The sequence below is a fragment of the Octodon degus genome, unplaced genomic scaffold (genome assembly GCF_000260255.1).
Source record: "Octodon degus isolate 3935 unplaced genomic scaffold, OctDeg1.0 scaffold00074, whole genome shotgun sequence".
In the NCBI taxonomy this organism is placed as follows: domain Eukaryota; kingdom Metazoa; phylum Chordata; class Mammalia; order Rodentia; family Octodontidae; genus Octodon; species Octodon degus.
The window spans coordinates 6,446,730-6,466,579 of record NW_004524650.1 but is presented as its reverse complement, the minus strand read 5'-3'; the positions used below and the strand labels follow the sequence as shown (position 1 = coordinate 6,466,579).

At 46.8% G+C, this 19,850-nt stretch overlaps 1 protein-coding gene across 1 annotated transcript in view; it reads right to left on the bottom strand.

The window, feature by feature from the left end:
• Abca4 (ATP binding cassette subfamily A member 4) overlaps positions 1-14,677 on the bottom strand; it is a 136,038-nt gene extending 121,361 nt beyond the window's left edge. Inside the window, exons 1-4 of the mRNA XM_023720317.1 lie at positions 14,597-14,677; positions 5,094-5,187; positions 4,003-4,144; positions 913-1,052 (exon numbers count right to left, since the gene is read on the bottom strand). Of these exons, the coding sequence (XP_023576085.1) occupies positions 913-1,052; positions 4,003-4,144; positions 5,094-5,187; positions 14,597-14,662 (442 nt within the window). The 5' untranslated portion in view covers positions 14,663-14,677. The remainder of the gene's footprint in view (positions 1-912; positions 1,053-4,002; positions 4,145-5,093; positions 5,188-14,596) is intronic.
• Positions 14,678-19,850: the final 5,173 nt, after the last annotated feature.

The window sequence follows — 19,850 nt, the reverse complement described above, 5'->3', positions numbered from 1 at the left end:
CTCTGTCTCTCCATTGTCCCTGCATATCTTGGTACTTCTGGTTTCTTATCCATCCTTTTGCAGCCTAGACCTGATGTAGCCAGTACAATCATTGCCTTCAGTCCCTTGCCTATGTGACTTTCTGTGGTACCTCCCTACAAGCCCCCCCCCCGCCTCCCTGCATCTCCTAGTTCTTTACCTGCTCTGCCTCAGATGCTATTACTGCAAAGAATCCTGTCACTGTGCATTTTAAAATATTATTTATTTATTTATTTATTTATTTATTTGGTACAGGGTCTTGCTACGCAGCTCAGACTCATAATGATCCTCCTATCTCAGTCTCTCCAGAGCTGGCATTACAGGTATGTACCACCACACCAGTTTTGGTGGGCAGCACAGCATGCCTGGTTTCTGGGGCGGAAACGGCATGCAGTACTGGGGATCAACTCTGGGTCCTTGAGCTTGCCAGGCAGGTGCTTAGACTGCTGAGCTGTCTCTCTGGCCTGACTGTGTATTTTATGTCATGATAAACATGTGTTGTCTGACCCCCAACGCTCCTCAGTGATACTCAGCATTACTTCTGTGCTCCTGGTTAGCTCTTTCCCTGGGACTCTTCACCTTTCCCATGCTCTACAAACTCCTAGACCTCCATCCAGCTGGGCACTTCCTAGAGCACCACATCTCTTAGCATTTTTCCTTCTATCGCTTGACTTACAGGGGATGAGACCCTCCTGCTCTCCCAGCAGAGGCAACTTCTTACCTCTGAGGTCGTGGCTTCACCAAGGAGATTCTTGCACCTTTGCAGCCCATCCCTTCCAGCCTCCTCTAGGATCCTTCCCCACAGACTCTCCCCATGCTTCCCCCATCATCAGCCTCCAGTGAGTGCAACAAGGGAGAGCAAGTGGAGGTTGAAAACACCAAAGCCTAGCTTACCTGCAACCTTCTCAGGGTGAGTCTGCAGAGTGTCCATGAGCTGGAACAAGGTGCGGAGGTCTGTCCAAACCCCACCAAGGCGCTGGCTCTCTGGAGCATCTACAAGGAGCTCCCGAAAATCTCGAAACACCTTTGCCAAGCTGTAAGAAAGATAAGACCCTATCAACAAAAAGCTGTCATTTTTGTAGCATCATCATCATCACCACCACCACCACCATCATCATCATCATTATCATCGTCATCATCATCATCATCGGGCTGGTGAAATAGCTCATCGATCTAAGCGCCTGTCTGGCAAGCAAAAGGAGTTTGATCCCCTGTACTGTGCAGCCCTGGAACCCCCAGCACACCATATGTTGGTGGTGCACATCTGTAATCCCAGTGCTGGGGAGGCTGAGACAGGAGGATCACTATGAGTCTGAGCTACACAGTAAGACCCTGTACCAAATAAAGAGAAGATTTTTTTAAATAATAATAATAACACCTTGTGTTTTTTTATAATAGTGTGTTTGAATCAGTTACTACATTCCTTTTCTTGTATTTTTATGGAAGGGTCTACAGGGTGTTCAGGGTCTCACTACTAGATTGGACTCGCAATGATTCGCTAGTTTACAACCTCCCAAGAGCTGGAATTACAGATGTGCACCACCACGCCCAGTCTCAATGTCCGTCTCAGCGCGTCCCAGGGGTGAGGCTGCCGCAGCAGGCCCAGGGATCAAACATCGGGCCCCTGTGCCTGCTTTCAGGTGCTTTAATCCGCTGAGCTATTTGGCCAGCTCTACTACATTAATTTTTTATAGTACTATCACTGCAAAAAGAAGCTTTAAAAACTTCCTTGCTCATGTAGGACAGACTTAACTTGTTCAGTCTTTGTTTGGACAGGGCTGGGTCACCTGGCAACCTGGCGCTGTGTCTCTTCCTGAGGAATCTATGCAGATGATGTTGGTAGGTACTGAAGGCTCTTCTCAGCCTCCACCCACTGCTGAAACTTACCATTCCAATCATTCATAGGGGGTTGCTTTGATGCTCGTATTTCATCCATAAGGTCTTCCTTGCATGGGAGTGCACGTGTGTGCAAACACACACACACACATCCCTTTGTCAAAGTTCACTGGATAGAAAATTGAGCAGGGGCAGCCACTTATGTTCCTAGGAACCTACACAGGATTCAGGGGTGCCCTTGTGACTGCTCAAGCAAAATGCTATGAACAAGGTGATCTATGAGGCTGGGGCTTTGGGAAGCAAGAGAGAGTGGCCTATGGAGAGAGGTGAATGGCATTCATGTGGAGAGAGGGGGAAAGGCTGGACCATGCTGGCCTAGACAGAAGGGCTGAGGGAGCAGCTCTGGATGGCCCTCTGCTCTGTCCCTCTTTGCTGGGGCTGCTCTTGGCTCAGTGGGAATGTTTAGTGGTGGCAAGCTTACGGCACACATGGTGTTACACTGAAAGCTTTAAATAATTTGCCACCATTGGTCTAAATCATGTATTCATAGCAAGCATTTGCTCTCAGCCCTAGAGCTTACACTTGTTGAAATGAGTTTCTGTGCCTTATAAATAAAAACAACCTGACAGGTGATACTGCCCATAGGTGTATGTGAAACACGAACCATACTTCTGGTTCAGATGATGAATGGAAGTAGAGTCTGGAGATCCCTTTCTCACTCCCTCCCCTGATGCTGCCAATGCCTGTCCAGCTGCAGGTCTTTGTAGCCTCCTTGATGTGATTCCAGGGCTCTCTGATCCCACTGGATATGCCCCAGGGAGTCTCTGGATGGGGAGATGGTTCTTTTCAGGAGACCCAGAGAGTCTCATAGTGTGGATTGTAAACTACAGCTTCAAGCTGTGTGTGTAGCAACAAGAACTCAGCTAAAACATTACCTCTCTGACTTTCCTGGGGAGGAACAGTGTTCCCTGTATCTTCCTCTAATCCAGAAATGTTTATCTCAGGATGTTTATCAACAAACAGATGGCTATCTCAGGGTATTATACAGACCATGCAGTCTCTGGCACAACTCTGCCACTGGCAGGCAAAGTCAATCATAACCTATTCCTAGAGGACACAGGCACCTTGGAACATTAGGTTGACCTATGGAAAAAGACAACTTTTTTAAATGCAAGTGGGGGAATTATATTTAGCTTCTCTTGAAAAAACCTGGAAGTCACCAAATGCTTCCTTGTTCATCTGACCAGGTGTTTATACGAATGGGGTAAATCCACTCCTCAATGAATCCTCGTTGGCTCAGGGTCAGCACAGGGTGCTGCCTTTATCCCAGAGCCTCTGAAGGCTGGGCACTCTCAGCTCCTGCCCTCCCACTACTCAGAGGAAATCCCAAAGGGGTGCTCTCTTCCTCTGTGATTTGACTTGAAATTCAATACCAAGCCAGAGGTCACTAACCTGGAATACGCAAGTTCCCTAACATCACATGTACAATGCAGAGATGTGTATGAGGGTCCATTTTTCTCAGGAGAAGGCACAACCATTTTCATCAGCTTCTTGCAAGAGTCTTCAGCCCCACAGCTAAGAATCTCTGCTCTCAGGCCCTATTCCAAGATCTTGCTTCTCAAGGGCTCCCACAGCAATTAAAGAGGATTTAGAGTCCCTCATTTTCTCCCAAGAAGTAAACTCCACCTTACAAACTTGATTTCATTTAACCTCAGCATGCTCCCTGGCATTTTTTCTTACCCCTTAGGGTGGCCAAGAAAGCTTTTAAAGGAAGAGAATTCTGTCTGGGTCGATCAGTGAGAGGGTGAGGGGACTGAGTTCTTTTCACACAGTGACTCCATCCAAGCAGATGGATGACGTGTCGCAGCAGGAGCTGCCACCAGGGCAAGGTCACATCTCTGGAAATCAAAGACCAAGAAATTGTGCCATGTGGACTTAGTTTGAAGCCTTCTGCCCCAGTGCCCTAGCCAGTTGCTAGCCTGAGCCTGAGGTGACGCTTGCTCCGCCCCTTCTTAGAGAGTTAGCACAGCACAAAGGCCATCCCACAGACTGCGCACTGTGTGTGCTTGCACGTAGGTGCACGGGGGAGCACAAGGAGGCTGGAAGGGTGTGCAGCTTCCTCCTGCACACAGGACGCTCAGTACTTACACGGAGTTGTTATAGTTTGACACAATTCCAGGAGATTCTCCTGGGGTGGGGCTTTGAAAACAAGGATTGTTCACGTTGCAGAAAATCCCCTGGAGCCACGGCAACACTCCTGCGGAGGGCATGGCCTTGTTAGGAAAATGGCCTTTAAAACAGGAAGAGAAGAGGGAGTTAGTCACCAGGCATAGCAGGGCTCAGGCCAGGGGAGTGGGGTGGACCTCAGGAACTCATTGTTTCAGAACAGCGGCCTCTAATGTGGATGGGGCAAGTGTTCCCGCAGAGGCAGGGACAGAAGTATGAGAGGGCGCCACTCACTTTGCAGTGATGACGTGGAGGGGTGTGAGGCAAAGCTCGGGGAGGCTGCTGAGGCATGAGGAAAGGACATTCTGGTTTCCCTTTCACCACTGGGTTTGCGCCTTCCCCCAAGAGCAGCAGGACTGTGGGATAGGAGTTGGGGTGGGTGCGTTTGCTGGATAGGAGGTTGACTGAGAAATGCAAACTGGAAGCCCCTGGTCAGTAAGGTAAAGACCAACCACAGAGCCAGAGCAACTTTCTTAACCTCCAGGCCTTCATGAGGGCTGCCTAGGGGGGTGCAGGCTTTCCACGAAGGCTACATCTCCAAAAGCTTCTGCAGGGCTTCTTGTGGGTCCCCAGAAGCCTCTGGGATCAGAGAGATGGTCTCTCATGAAGTATGGTTGCATGACACTCGTTTTCCTATTTCCTGAAGTACCTGTACCGCGTATTCCCTAAACTAGCCTCACTATTGAAAAACAGAACTAGGCTGATGTATCTCACAGAAATCATCTATAATCTGTCCTGTTTTTAAAAGGTGAGAGCTTAGGTATAAACAAATAAGCAACCCACGAAATGAAAACAAGCAAAAAGCTATCGTACATTTCTTCAGCACCACAGACAAGTATAAGAACGCATCGGGACCAACATCAGCAGCTGCAACGCTGATGGGTCTCAGGCACGCTGCAGCCGTGGAACGATGCTGAAGCAGATCAGCGCCCTGCACGCCCCCCTCCCCCGTCCTTCCTTTTGAAGGGACTGGCAGTGTCTGCTGGGGCTGGGCCAGGCTCCCCCGTGCTCACATTCATGCTGGCTGTAGAGCGGGTTGGCATTCCTTAGCCAGATCAAGACCAGAAATAAAGATAAAGGCCACACGAGTTCCACCACAAAGCGAATCTGGAGAAATAAAACAAGAAGAGAAAGACCAGTGATGCTAGCAGGTTATGGTAGGAGGCGTACCAGAGCAAACAACCTCCCTCCCGAGCTCTCTAGACTCAGGGAGAGGTGTAGTCCTGGACTACATGACGTTTTCTTCAGCTGTGGGCCACATATATCGCTGTAGCTCCACAGACTATAGTGGAGCTGAAAAAGTCCTGTGAACACTTGTGACATTGTGACATAACCCCCTACTTAATTTTTCTGGTGATGCTGGTGCAAATTCACCAACTGTGCTGCATAAAAGTATAGTGTATGAAATTATTTGCAGTGCCTCATATTTGATAATGACAATAAATGTCTATGACACTTATTGGCTTATGTATGTACTATACTATCCTTTTTATTACTACATGTTTCTAGTACATGTTTCCTTGTGGGGGATTGGTACGCGTACACAATGTATCCCAGTACCCTTTTCATCCCCTTCCCATTCCCTCTCTCCCTCTTCAGCCGTCTCTTCACCTGCCTCCTTTCCTTTAGTACACCTTTGTAGTACCTGATGCTGCCACTTTTTGTGTGTGAGTAGATGCACATCACACATTTTAATTCTGTTCATCCTCGCACATCCTCTCCCACCCTCCTTCCTTCCTCACCTCCTCTCTCTTTTTCTCTCTGTTTTTTTTGACAGGCACAGGTTCTCACTACCGAGTTCAGGCTGGCATTGAACTCACTACGTAGCCCAGGTTGGTCTTGGGCACTCCTCCTGCCTCAGCTTCCTGAGTGCTGGGATTATAGGAGTGGTGTGCATCACCACAGCCAGCCTCCCGGCATCTTGATTCCCCCTCCCCTTTGAGAAAGATCTAGTTCCCTACTTCCCATTAGCTATGTTTTATTTTGCTCTTTATACTTTGGGGTTCTCATGTAAGAGAAGCCATGTGATATTTAAGCCTTGTGGCTGACTTATTTCACTTAATGTGGTAGTCTATTTTGAGAGGAGATACCAAGAATCAAACTCAGGGCCTCGTGCTTGCCAGGCAGGCCCTGCACCACTAACACTGCTGTCTTCATCACAGCCGTTTTCCTACCAATGACTCACATTTATGTTTCTTCATGGCACAGTAGCACTTCACTGTACGGAAAAAAACCACATTTTCTTTATCTATTCATCCACTAACAGACACACAGGCTGCTTCCAGGATTTAGGTGCTGTACACACGGCAATGTGTGGACCAGTGCAACGAGACGTCCTTAAATCCCTCAGCCAGACCCCTCGGCGGGGAGCAGCCGGGTCAAAGGGGATCTCGAGCTTCCCTTTGCGAGGACTCTCCGCACTGATTTCCTCATGGTCCCTGTAGCAGTAGTCATGCAGTGTGCACCTTCTGCGTCACTCGTCGCCCAGTGGACCGGGCGTCATCAGCCGCAGCCCGCGCATGCCCCTCCTCTCATGGCTCCCGAGTGCACCATTTTCTATTGTGTTGCTTTGTTCTTTGTGGCTCTGGGTGCAGCAGGCTGTGCACACACCTGTGCCCGCCCCTGAGTGGCACATGGCGCATGTGCACGCACATACAGGGAGTGACTGAAAAATATGGTGACTGTTTGCATTTTAAAAATCATTACAGTAAAAGACACATTATCAAGAATTATGGGACACATGTGTTCAGAGCAAAGGAGGGGATTTTAAATAATTTGAGGACAATGGCAACAGGTCCTGTAATTTTAAAAATTTAAACATTGACCATCTCTTTTGCACATAACACACACACACACACACCATACAACCATAAAGCCTAGTGACTTAGAAGGTTATATCACTTAGATTTGTGTTTAGTAGACTCTCTGATGTTCGCACAATGACAAAGCCACCTAACCAGGCACTTCCTGGAACATGTCCCATCGTTAAGCAATGCATGTCTGTATTTAACTGAAAGCTGTTCTTCTTCTGCACGCCCCCTGCGATTTGTTGTACTAACTCATTTTGTGGTCATTCGGGTTCTATGTTGCCTCTATTTTAGAAAACTGAATTAACACAAGACTTCCAAAAGGGATTACAGAGATTATGCGCCTTGGTGCTCTGCAGATGTCACTGTGCACATAAACGCAGACTGCGTCCCAGGAGGGCCCCACCAGACCTTGCGCGTTGAACAAGCTCTTAGGTAAAGTTGGTGCTGCAGATAATAAAGGCCGTGCAGCCCTCATTCTGCAGATGAAGAAAGCGCCTCATAAAAGGCAAATGATCCGTTCAGTGTCACATCAGCTGCAACAGAATGAGAAGCATACTCTAGCCTTCTAGGAGCAGTACTTTCTGCCTCTGCCCATTACATTGGTTTCTAGTACTTGATAGACCTTTTATGTGGTCAGTGAATGACTGAATCAATGAATGAACCATCCACAGCACGTGACTTTTTGAAAAGTTGTGACCCACCACAAACTCATAGAAATCAGGTTTTCCAACATTTTTCCCACTTACATTTATGTTGCTTAAGGAAAACAGGGCAAGGCTGGACGTGGTGGTGAATGTCTGTAATCCCAGCCCTCGGGAGGCTGAGGCAAGAGGACTGCTGCAGTTCAAGGTCGACGGAGGCTACAAAGTTAGTTTTCAGGTCAGCCTGAACTGCATAGTGAAACCCTATCTCAAAAAAAAAAAAAAAAAAAAAAAAAAAAAAAAAAAAAAAGCAGGGCCTACAGTCCTGGGTTTTTATCCTGGAAGAGACCACTAAAATCAATGCATGGTAGAAAGGTGGTATTTGCACTTCACATTCAGGCTCAATTGAGAGTCGAAGGACTCCTGATTCCAAAAGAAAATCCAGATCACACTCTGCAGCACCACACGCTAGAATCAAGCTTGGACATATGGAGTTACGGAGGGATGTAGGGGGAGGGGACCATGAATTAGGACGTAGCAGAGTTCTCCCCACACGCTTCTCCAGAGACCTCAGAAAGGAAACACACTAGGTCCAAAAGAGAACTAGAGCAAGCAGACAGAAATAGAGGCTTGAGTGTATAGAAGAGAGCTAGGGGCCTCCTCAGGTGGTGTTTTATTTAACCCTTGGTTGTTTTTCTTTCAAGGAAATGCAAATAAGCTCTCAACCACGTGATGGCCGTGGTCCACCAACCACGTGGTCCTCAAGGTCTGGTCCTCTCGTGCTAGGAAGCACAGACCCGTGTTTTCTATTCTTTCTCCCCCCCCTCCCGCCCCCATTTTCAAAATGACCTTCTGGAAGCCAAAGAAAATAAATCAGAAAATAAATAAGTGGGATGAAATGGATCATGCATTGAAGAAAAGTAAAACAATGTGTAGGGATAGGTGATAATGTGCAGTTGTAATTTTTTACCAATGTTTTATTCAAAATGTATCTAAGGAGGACGTGTTAGAGGAAGCATAGGCTCAAATAAAGGTAGGACAAAGGGCGGTTCTTCCTTCAGGTGCTCACTTCTCAAGGCTCTTGGCCTCCCTGCAGCCTGCATTCCCTGTCTTGTCCCTCCTGCCGCACGCACATAAGTGGGGGCTCCTTGTGCCCGCAGCCTTCTGAACTTTCCTGTCCAGCCTCCACTGTGACTCTAGCATCGGAGGCAGGACTCATAACAGGTTCCCAACAAGTATTTGTGGAATGGGTGAAACTTTGTCAAAACCGGTCCCAGAGGCTTCTCCGAGAAACCGGAAGTGACACGGGGCCCAGGTTCTCAAGAGCCTGAAAAATTAACAACTACACCCCAAATTTATGGACAGTGACTTCTGGCCTTCCATCCTAGATCCTCCCTTCAGTAGATAAACTGGGGAACAGGTTCAGCGAGATGGCAATGTAGTGACAGGGGCAAGTGATGAAGCTGGAGGCCGTTCCCAGTGTCTTCACCTAAGAAATGAGACAACCGGTCCGGATTCTTCCTATGTGACTCCTCCTAAGACAATGGCTTGCATGTTGGCTTTCTGTCACATGCCTGGCTGGCTTCTCGGCAGCACTGTCTGAGGGTGACCTGGTATGTGAAACACTGATGCAGATTTGGGGCTGGAAGAATCTGGGTTGCAATCAGTGACAGGTTTGTTTAATCTCTGGGTCTGTTTATTGTTTTCTGTTTTGTTTTGTTGTTTTAATCTATGAAATGGTGCCACCTTGTTCTGCTGTGGACACTGAGGACTGAAGCAGATCACGCTGGGGCCACAAACTGGGGTTCTAGCCAACCTGCTTCTCTCAGCTGCACGCATTGTGCAACCGGCTCGTGCTCTCTGTGCTTCGGGGCCATCTGTGAAACGCCGGTGATACCGGACCTGCCTTCCAGAGCGCTTTTGAGAATGAAATGAGCTAACAATGCCAAACACAGAAAGCAGAGTCGGGCAAAAGAAGGTAACACTCAATAAGCACGGGCCATTTATTACTGCCTCACAGTTATCCTAAGGGTCACATGGGCATTGAAAGTGACAGCACATTTCACATTCAGATAAACAAGGAAATGCTGTGAAATTATCTGCAGCCTCTTAGGTTCGACCTCCATTTATCTCTGGATTCAGAACTGTACAACTTCCTAAGAAATGAGTGATATACTGTCCCTTGCTCCGTACATAAAGAGGGGCTTGCAGGGCTTGGGGGCGGGGACCAGCTAGTCTTGCTTCTGTGTCCCAAGGTGAGATTTCCAAACCCGTGCTGGTACATCCTGTCCCTCTAGGGAATGCCAGTCATGCTCATCCAGGCGCTCGCTTAGCTTGCAGTTCAGACACCTGGTCTGTACAAGGCTTTGCAATTTCCAGTCCTCCATCAGGAGGGGCAGGATCAGGGTCCTTTCTTCCTTCACTCCCTGATCCTAAGATTGGTACTACTCTGCCTGTGTCCCTATTCACCTCCATGAATTAAGGCTGCTGTTTTCTGCCCCTAATCCCTGCCCCTTGCCTGGGATCACATGGGCTTCTCAGGCTGTGCCCCATGGGACATCAGGATGTTTTTCAACACTGCTTGGTAATTCCAAAATATGCAGCCCAGGCTGAGTGCCTCTGGCCTAGCTGGTGGCTCATAATCTTGGGGAAGCATTTGTGGAGCGATGATCGCTGTTAGTGCTCTAATTGTGTGAGTGTGATTTGGGGTGGTGCCGCCTCACAATTCACTCCCTGCACCACGGAGACCACCAGCCTTCTTCCCCCAGCCCTATGGGTCTTTGCTGCAGCTTCTCCCCTCCCCCATCCTGCTGTGCACCCCAACCCACCCCTTCCTTGTCCTTGACGCTCAGCTGTGCACAAGCATACCCTAGGGAGAAATTCCACAGTATAATTAAAAACATGTTTTCAGAGTGGCTGGACTGCCCTACCCCTTCTCTTTAAACATGTCTGTAACTTTAATTAAGCCCAGTCCAAGCTCAGAAGGGGTCCAGGGAAATTTTTTTCCTCCAAACTGGTATTTCCTTGTTCTCCATCTCTCTCTCCCCTCCCTTCCTCCTCTTTACTGTTCAGTCTACATGGGAGAAGAGGGGATCCAGCAAGGGCAGAGTTGTACTTGTTTTAAAACTTAACCAGTCAGATTTTCTACCCTCCTTCTCTGTTTTCAATTTAAAAGGGGCAGCCAGGGCAAAAGATGAGCTGCACAGTTCTTCCTTCTGCACCGAGAACCCAGCCTTGCTCAGCCCCAGCAACACCACCAGAACCTGGTGCACCTGGGGCTAGTGGCTCAGCCTTCCCACACAGGCCACGGCCTCTTCCCAGAGCTAAGGGTCCCAGCTTGGGTCTGGGCTGGGAAATGATGGTCCCCTACTCTCATAAGTCCTTAAGCCTTCCCAAATACCCAGTCCGGACATAGAGATACCAGGAGGTAGTACCAAAGGTTGCTGGCTGTGAGTTCTTAAGAGCAAGAGGCACAGCTAATGATCCCGGATCCAGGGACCCGGGTTGCAGAAGTCTGGGCAGATGTGTGCATGTCCTGCAGTAAGAGCCCTCTTGTCACAGGGATGATGTGCAGGCAAAGGTCTCTGTCCCCCCATATGTCTCCTCTGAATGCCCAGAACAACCCATGTCCTGACCTTCACCCATGTTTTCCTTCTTCTCTGCAGCTTCACTGGTGATTCTGCTCAATAATTATGCAGGAGAGCCTCTTCCTGCTGGGCTTCAAATTCCGTGAGGGAAGGAGCTATGACCAGTTCACCTTGGTATGGAGGGAACATGTCCCTCAGCCTGCCAGCTGCAGTATGAAGTCTGCGCCTCTCGTCCAAGTGGATGATAGATACTCTGGCCACTCTATCTTGGTGACCAAGACCTTTGTGAGCAGCTTGTTAGGCAGGGCTGGATATGGGGTAGTGTGGGGCAGTAGTCGTGCCTGCCTGTCCAATATCACACATGGCTGGAAACCCAGGCCCAAATCGCCAGGCACTAACCCTCCCTGCAAGCCTCGGTTGCCTCATCCACACCCACGGGGACATTAAAGTCTCTCTCTCCTGGAATCATTGTGTCAAATGAAGTAAGCAATTCAGTTCTGTGCCAGGCTCTTAGTAATATTTTTGATAAATTTTAACAGGGAAGAAAAAAGAAAAAGAGAGTGGAGAGCAGGAACCCGAAGACCTCCATATCATATCTTTGCGATTGGAAGAGGAGAATGGGAAGTTTAGCATGTGTTTTCACCTACTCCGCTTACAAGAGTAAACTTCTAAAACCATGGAAATTTGAGGAATTAAAAAACTTAAAAGTTAAGTTATGGGACAAATGTGATGTATTCTTCCTATAATGAGCGTTTTCCAAAAGCAGAAGCTCTAATAAGAGCCAAAAGCTTTGGAAGGAGCCGCAGAGCCCTCTCAGAGCTGCTGGGGGCTCTGAAGGATGCCTGTCTTGGGGGTGACATCCCGCCCAGACACTCCGTGCTGGACACTCCTAGATATGGTGGCCACAAGGAGGAGCAGCAGAGATCTCTCTTGCCAGGGCATCAGGATGGCATCCAAGGATGGCCAGCCTGGACTGGGCCCGCCAGGGCAGGGGAGGTGGCCTCACGCTGAGGTTTGCAGCCTGTGTGGCTCCATCCCAGTAGGGAGCACATTGTGGAAAAGACAGAGTTCTTGAACAGGGGACACCTGCCAATGCCAAGCAAAGACAGTGGATTCCGAGGGCACCTGAGCCAAACCTGGTTTAGAAATGGAGTTCTTTGTAATAGCCCCGTGCTTGCAAGGGAGTGAAGTCCTTGAAGGACAGCAGCTTCAAGGCTCAGGTATATTTTTTTTGAGAGCCATGAAGTGTACATTGAAAGTGAAATGAACTATGAATTTTAGTTCCTTATAAGACAGAGGGGGAAGACAGGGAGGAGGAAAGAGAGGACAAGGAGAGACAGGCAGAGGAAGAGATAACAGAGAGAGACAAAAAGCAATGGCTGATTGAATGTCCCTTGGCATTCCACAGACTCCATGCATCATGTGGACAGGGCCTGGATCATTTATTTGCTGCTGTGTATTCAGCACCTGGCATTTCCTGCTAAACGGTGTTTGTTGATTGAGTGAAAAGTAATGAATAGATTTAACCATGGGTCTTATTTGTAATATGTTCATTCAAAAGAAGGCAAGCTCCTGGAAGGGACTGAGCCTTTGGTTCTAGGTGGTGACAGATGACCTCATATATCACTTGGAATGACAGTACCCTGACAGAGTGCTGCTGTAGCTTAGGGACAATGGTGTCCCCCAGACAAGCGAGTTCTAACTTGGCCTTCTCCCTTGAGCCTCCCTGTCCTGACAGCCACCCACAGGCCTCTGAGCCGTCCGTGTGCGCAGGGGAGTGGCCCTTGCTGCTCCCTTTCTTGCTGCTTCTTACATCAGTGTCTCTGGGTTTCAAACTCAGCAGCCAGAGTTGGGTCTAGGTGGGTCTAAGACCTCCTCAGAGACCCTGGACAGCCTCCTCACAAGCCCTCATTTCAGTTCTTTGTTTTGTCTTAATAATTGTCTTTTCTTCCTTGAGTTTCTTTCAGCTCTGGGGTGGTAGCCGAATCCTGCGAGTCCATCGCCAGGACGCCTTGGTGTTTTCTGTCACCCGCTCAGTTGATAAGCTTTGTGCTTCGCTAACACCTTTCTATATTCAGGTCTCTCTGAGTGGACGCTGCTCCAAGACTTTGGGTCCCTTGCTCTGCCTGCCAGCTGGCATTCACAGCACTCCTGATATCCCAGAAACCCCTACATTGAACCATCCCAAACTGAGGTTTGGGACAAATGTTATTCTGTTCTTAGCTGTAGCTGGTCTCCCTTCCTGTGCTCCCCCCAGTCTGTTTTTCCATCTTTCCAATTTCAGCCCTCCCTGGCCCCCGGCCAGTTCCTTTCCCTCACCCATGCTCTACGTCCCCCCTCCCTTCTCCTCAAGCCATTTGCTGCCTGCAGGACCCTGCAAGGCTGTAGCAAAGCACATTGTTTCCTTATAGTTATATATTCAGTCCTCACCCCTCCCAGAAAAATTATACAAAGGCCAGTTGCATTTATATTTCTTTTGGGGTTCCCTGGCCTCCTGTGGCTCTCACTTGCTTTTCTCAGAGGACGCCTGACCTCTGCCTTTTATTTTGCTCTGGACCCCAAAACGTATTTCACATTTCCCCAGCCATTAGAGAGGCTGGGCCAAGAGGGAATGTGGGTCTTCTGCTTTTAGGCCCCTACTCCAGCCTAGCCCCATGTTTGTTCATGAAAGAGGCTCAGAAAATGTCCACATAAAACATCGCACTTGCTAAATCGAAGAGGCATCCATCAGTTCTAGGGTACACCTCAAAGAAGGAAAAAATATATCTGGTTAAACTATGACTTGATTGTTAGCTGCACTCCAATTTCAGAGACTTTAAAATGTGAGATCACAGGGCGGGTGAGATAGCTCAGAGGACTAAGCACCTGCTTAGGCAAGCTCAGGGCACCATGTACTGTGCTGGCGCTGCCCCTGGGTGCACTGAGCCGTCCACCAAGACCGGGCGTGGTGGTACACACCTGTAGTCACAGTGTGGGGGAGGCTGAAAGCAGGAGGACTGCTAGGAGGCCGAGCTGTGCAGTGGGATCCTGTACTAATAAATAAGTAATAAATAAATAAAATGTGAGAACACAGAGTACCACCCAGAACAATGAAGCAGCTTTCTCTGCACTGCGGAGCGAACAGAGGCTCTTGGCTGGCTTTGAGCTTGCTTTTCAGAGCTCAGGGTTCCTCTCACTGCATAGTGTGGGTGACCAGGAACACGGGGTGCCTGACACAGACAGAGGGACAGGCAAGGAACTCACTCACAGGAAAAGGGGCAAAGGCTGGGATGTGACCAAGGACAGAAAAGCCTGTCATCCTATGTAGGGCGCTTGTCGGAGTGGCTCACAGAGAGGCCAAACTGCTAAACACTGCTTCAGAGTAGAACAGCAACAGCCCACAACTCCTCACCGTCCTCCCCTGACCCAGCCCTCCCCCACACTCTCCACCTGTTGTCTGCTGCACCCCTGTGGCCTACCTACAGGCAGCAGCCATTACCTTTTGCCTTTTTCGCAGGGTCCAGTTCTTCCAGAGCAAAAGCTGTGTCTGTCTGGCAAAGCCCATGGCAGTGGTCACAGTAGGGCCAGGGGTTCACCCAGAGCTGAGGAACATGGACAGCAAGCAACATAAATGTCACTCAGAGCACCTCTGGCTCAGGCTGCCGTGTCCTTCTCTTGGCGATTAGAGGCTAGTTTTCCCCTACAAACATAATCTCTTTTAATTACACATAAGTCCTTTGTCAGGGAGAGGAGGCAGACTCTGTGTTGGCTGCTTTTCAGGAAGAAAGGGAGCCCTGAAAGGCACAAATGGCAGAGCACTAAGGGAACCCAGGTGGGGTTTTGCATGGGAAACTGAGAGCCCAGGGAACTGCCCCTCAGAGTGGTTCCAGGGTTTCTGAGATAGAGGCCTTTGGACATCTCTGACCTTCAAGTTTGCTACAAAATTGCTTTGCGTTATAAGCCGGGTCTTCACAATAGCCTAACATGACTTGGCAACCAGGGTTTGACTGCCCCCTTCAAGTCTCATCAACTCACTTACCATGATGGAAGCAGCTCCTTTCTTTCATGGCTGTTTCTATTGCTCTAGAGTGACTCTAGGCCAGCTGATCAATGAGGCACAGCTGCCTGGAGCTTTGTTGAAAAGCCATTGGGGGGGTTACAAGGGGGGTTGGGGAGCCACTGGAACACCCCCTGCTCAGCAGAGTCATCTACAGTCAATTAGCAATGTCTGCCACTGGCTTGGGCATGAGGAAAGGTGCCAGGTAGGTTAGTTATTGTCATTCTAGCTCAGCAGGCTTGTGTTGCTAAGTAAAGTCTTTATCGTGTGATCGATCTGTGATTCCAAGAGACAGCCCAGATGATGCTTCACTGTGGAACTTTCATCTCTACCTCTTCAAATCTCAGACTGTTTTCTCTTTGAAGTATTCTAAAATCCTTGTGACTTCAATGAGGTGGAAGGAGAACTGTAGAGTAGGGTTGGTTAGAATTCATGGTCTGGTTGTAAATATGACACATAACTTGGACAGCTTCAGGAGTGTTGCTTGGCAAGAGGGCTGTTAGCGTGTGTTTGGTGGACCTCCAAGAAGAGAAAAATAGTTTCCGCCTAGGATATTATTATAAAGGCTCCTTGTAGGTAGTGATATTTCAGAAAGATTTTGGTAAATTATAAAATAATATTTTATAGCACATTTAGGATTTACAAAGTGCTTTTGCATATCTTATCCTCACTACAATTTTGCATGGCAGATATCTGCTATGCTTTACAGATGCCAAATCTGAAGCCTAACAAGATTTAGCACTTTGCTCTGGATCCAACAAGGTAGCAGTGCAAAGATTGGGAGACAAGAAGATCTTGTCCTGCCCAGGAAGAGCACAAGCTGTGTGGCATGGCTGGTGTGAAGCATGTGGGAAAGTGATGGAAGAGAAGACTAGAAAGGGAGAAAGACCAGACTAAAAACAACTGATGATAAAGAGGGATTCAACTGAGATTTACCCAGCATGAATGCTCTCTGAATGACACACAAGTTTGAGGCACCGCGAACAGAAGCAAGCTTTGTGGAAAATCAGTTAAGACCTTGCTGCATGCTAGAGAGTTTTGGTCTTAATATGAGAGAAGAGATGAAAGATTGTAATTCAGTGGTGGCCAAGAGTAGTTTGCTGTGCAGCAGTGTTGGATAGGTGGGTGTGAGGAGAAGCTGAGAGCCTGAGCAGTGGCAGCCTAGACAAAGAAAAGGGAAAGGACCAGAGAGGCAGGCAGGAGAGAGTTGGCAGTGCTGGTAGACCCATTGGAAGCATTTGGCGAAGACGAAGGCTAGGTCAGCTAGAACAACTGAGACTTGGTAGCTGGGAAATGAAATGAGGCAGGGGTGCTCCTCACTGAGGGGAGGACCCTGGAGGAGGGTCAGTGGAGAGGAGGACATGGGAGAGGCAGTGAGGAGGAAGATCAGCTACATTGAAGCTGATACCTTCAATAAGCGCTGGGAGGGGGACTCAGCAGATAGCTGGCTGCCTGGGTCTGCAGTTATGAACAAGCTGGGTACAAGCTCATGCCTGTAGCCTCAGGATTCGGGAGGCTGAAGCAGGAGGATCATGAATTGGAGCCCTGCCTGTGCAACTTAGAAAGATCCTATTGCAAAATAAGGGAGTGGGAGCTGGAGATCTAGCTCAGTGTGAAGGCCCTGGGTTCAGTTCCCAGTAACACCACACACACACACACACACACACACACACACACACACACACCCTAGAACAAGCTTCTAGGAAACAAGGACTCGGGCGTTGTCATTTTCATCATGTTTCAGCGGTACAGTTTAGTAGTGTTAAGAACACCCATTTTGTGCTACTGTTCCCACTGTCCCTCTCTAGAACTTTTTGTATTTTATAGCACTGACTGTGATTATTTCATGAATCATAATCTTTAATTTTTGTCCAAGTTGTCATGTTACCTTACTCTGTTTAGGCTGCTATAACCAAATACCATGAACTGGGTATCTTACCAACAACAGAAACTTATTTCTCATAGTTCAGGAGGCTTGAAAGCACAAAATCAAGACATTGGCAGGTTTGATAATCTGTTGAGGGTCCATTTTCTGGTTCATTGGCAGTGCCCTCCAGATGTGTGCTCACATGACAGAAGATGCACAAGCCTTTCTTGCGGTCCCTTTTATAAAGGGACTAATCCTATTCTCAAGCTCTCTGCCCTTGTGATCTAAGCAACCCCAAGGCACCACCTCTTAATACCATCACATGGAGGCATCAGGATTTAAACATGAATTTTGAGGAGGTACAGTCAAGCCACAGCCCACATGTCCAAACTTCTTGCTTTTAAAGGCTAAGCTCCATTGTATGTATACATCATTTTCTTTACCCACTGGTCCACTGATGGTCATTTGGATTGTTTCTATGTTTTAACTATTTTGCTGCTGTGAACATGGGCAAAAAAATATTTTCTCTTTTAAATTAATTTTATTGAGAAACAAATAGCAATGAGACAGTTTCAAAATAGGTTGGTAGGACAGTTACAATAATTAATACATGGCATATTGTTGTCTTCGTTGTAGTTACTCATAGTACAAGATGCAGACATGATATCCTGCCCAAGCACTATTAGCACAGAAATATTTTCTTGAGTCTCAGCCTTCATTTCTTCAGGACACACATCCAGGAGTAGAATTACTGGTCATGGCATTTCTACATTTAACTTTTTAAGGAACCACTCAAAACGGAACCGTTTTCCACGTTACAGCTCTGCCACACAAGTGTTCCGGCTTCTCTACCTCCTGGCCTGTGGTTTGTTTTCTTTTACAATATCCATCCTAATAAGTGTGAGATGGTACCCACTGTGGTTTTGATTGGCATTTCTCTATTGATTAGTACTGTTGAAGTCTCTCTTTTATAATACATTAATTTGTGTGTGTGTGTGTGTGTGTGTGTGTGTGTGCAACCGGGTTTTGAACTCAGGCGCTAGTGTTTGCCAGGCAAGCGCTTATTCTACCGAGCCATTTCCCCGACCCCTGAAGTCTCTCTTTTAATATTACAGTTATAATTAGGTCTGATTTTCCCCTGTTAGATTGCCACAATTATTTTCAAATTATGTCAAAATACAATCTATGTTCTGGGTACAGTGGTCCGTGCTTGTAGTCTCAAGTCTTGGGGATGCTGAGGCAGGTGGGAGCCCAACCTGAGCAATTTAGCAATGCTCTGTTGAAAAGTAAGGAGAGTCAATGTGAAGGTCCTGGGTGCAATTCCCAGTAAGACCACACACACACACACACACACACACACACACACACACGGTTCTAAAATGGAAGCCAGGACTTGGCAATCATCATACATGTGTGAGATTAAGCAGATTACTCAATTTTCTGAATTGTTTCTGAGATTACATCTAGTTAGTCAAGGATATAACAGATAATACTTGTACATTTTATTTTTATAATTATCACTATTAGCAATAGTTCATCAGGGTAACTCTGAAATTGACACAAATGTAGAAAAAACAGTACTGTCAAATGAGGACTCTGCATATGGACTAAAAATTGTGAAGTTAAAAAAATAACAAAAATTGTGAAGTTAAGTGATGGATTGCATCAATTTATATTTATCTTTAGGAATACAAATAAGTCAAAAAAATTAGGTTTTAAAGATATTGTTCCTATTTCTGAGGATTATAAAGAAAACGCAATGTTACAAAGAAAGAGAAATTCTGTTACTTTTATTACTTATTCTCCCATCAAACACTTACTATTAGAGAGAATTAACTTTTAGCTCTAAAGATTTCTATTTGGAAAAAAGTTCTAGAACAAGTAAAGTGAACTTGAAATTACTGGAATTTTGAAGTAGAAATAAATTTCAGAATAAAATAGAGCCTCACCAGACACCAAATCTTCCAGCATCTTGACTTTTGGCCTCACAATTTCTTTTTTTTTTAAATTAACATTTATTTTTATTCTCATGCTGGGGAGGCAACTCTGGTAGATCATAGGCATGACAGCCCCAGGTTCAATTCTCACTTTTGGGGGAAAAAAAAATCTAAAAATCAAGCTGGATGAAGAAAAAATACATTTTTCTCAATTATTGAAGCCTTTTTGATCTTAACGGTACAGTATATGCTTAGTAGGCACAAGCATCTGGATTCAGTCTCCAACATTACAAATTAAAAGTAAAAAAGCTTATGACCGAAATACTATTTTACTTGTGAAATAGCAGAAAACATTCAAATGAGGAGGGGAACAAGGGAGGGAGAAAGAAAGAAAATTTTAAAAGAGAAGGAAAAAAAAATGGAGACACAGCTTTTGTAAATGGGGAAAGGAAGAGGGCCTAAGGGAGGGGAGGGGAATGGAAAGCAAAGAATCAAGTTATCTCATGTAAAAGGACAAATTCTCTATGATGAATGTGATTATTATGTCCATCTAAAATGTTCCAATAAAATCTGACCAAAGAAAAAATGCTATTTTATTAATGTTCCATATTTCCAATAGGGGCTATCTTTTAACTGGGAAACAGGTTTAATATGTAAGTCCAGAAGTACTTCCACTGCTGTGGACAAGCTGTGGCACTGAGGAATAAAGAGGTGTCATCAGGAAATTGGTGGAGTACCAAAGTGAAAGTCTTATGTTTGGATATGGGTTCTCTGCACTCCAGGTTCTACTGGCCCTGTGCCCAATCCTCTCACATTGAACAAATCTTGGTTTGGGGGTTTTTACTTTTTTTAATTTAATTTAATTTTTTTTTAATTTTATTTATTTATGTGT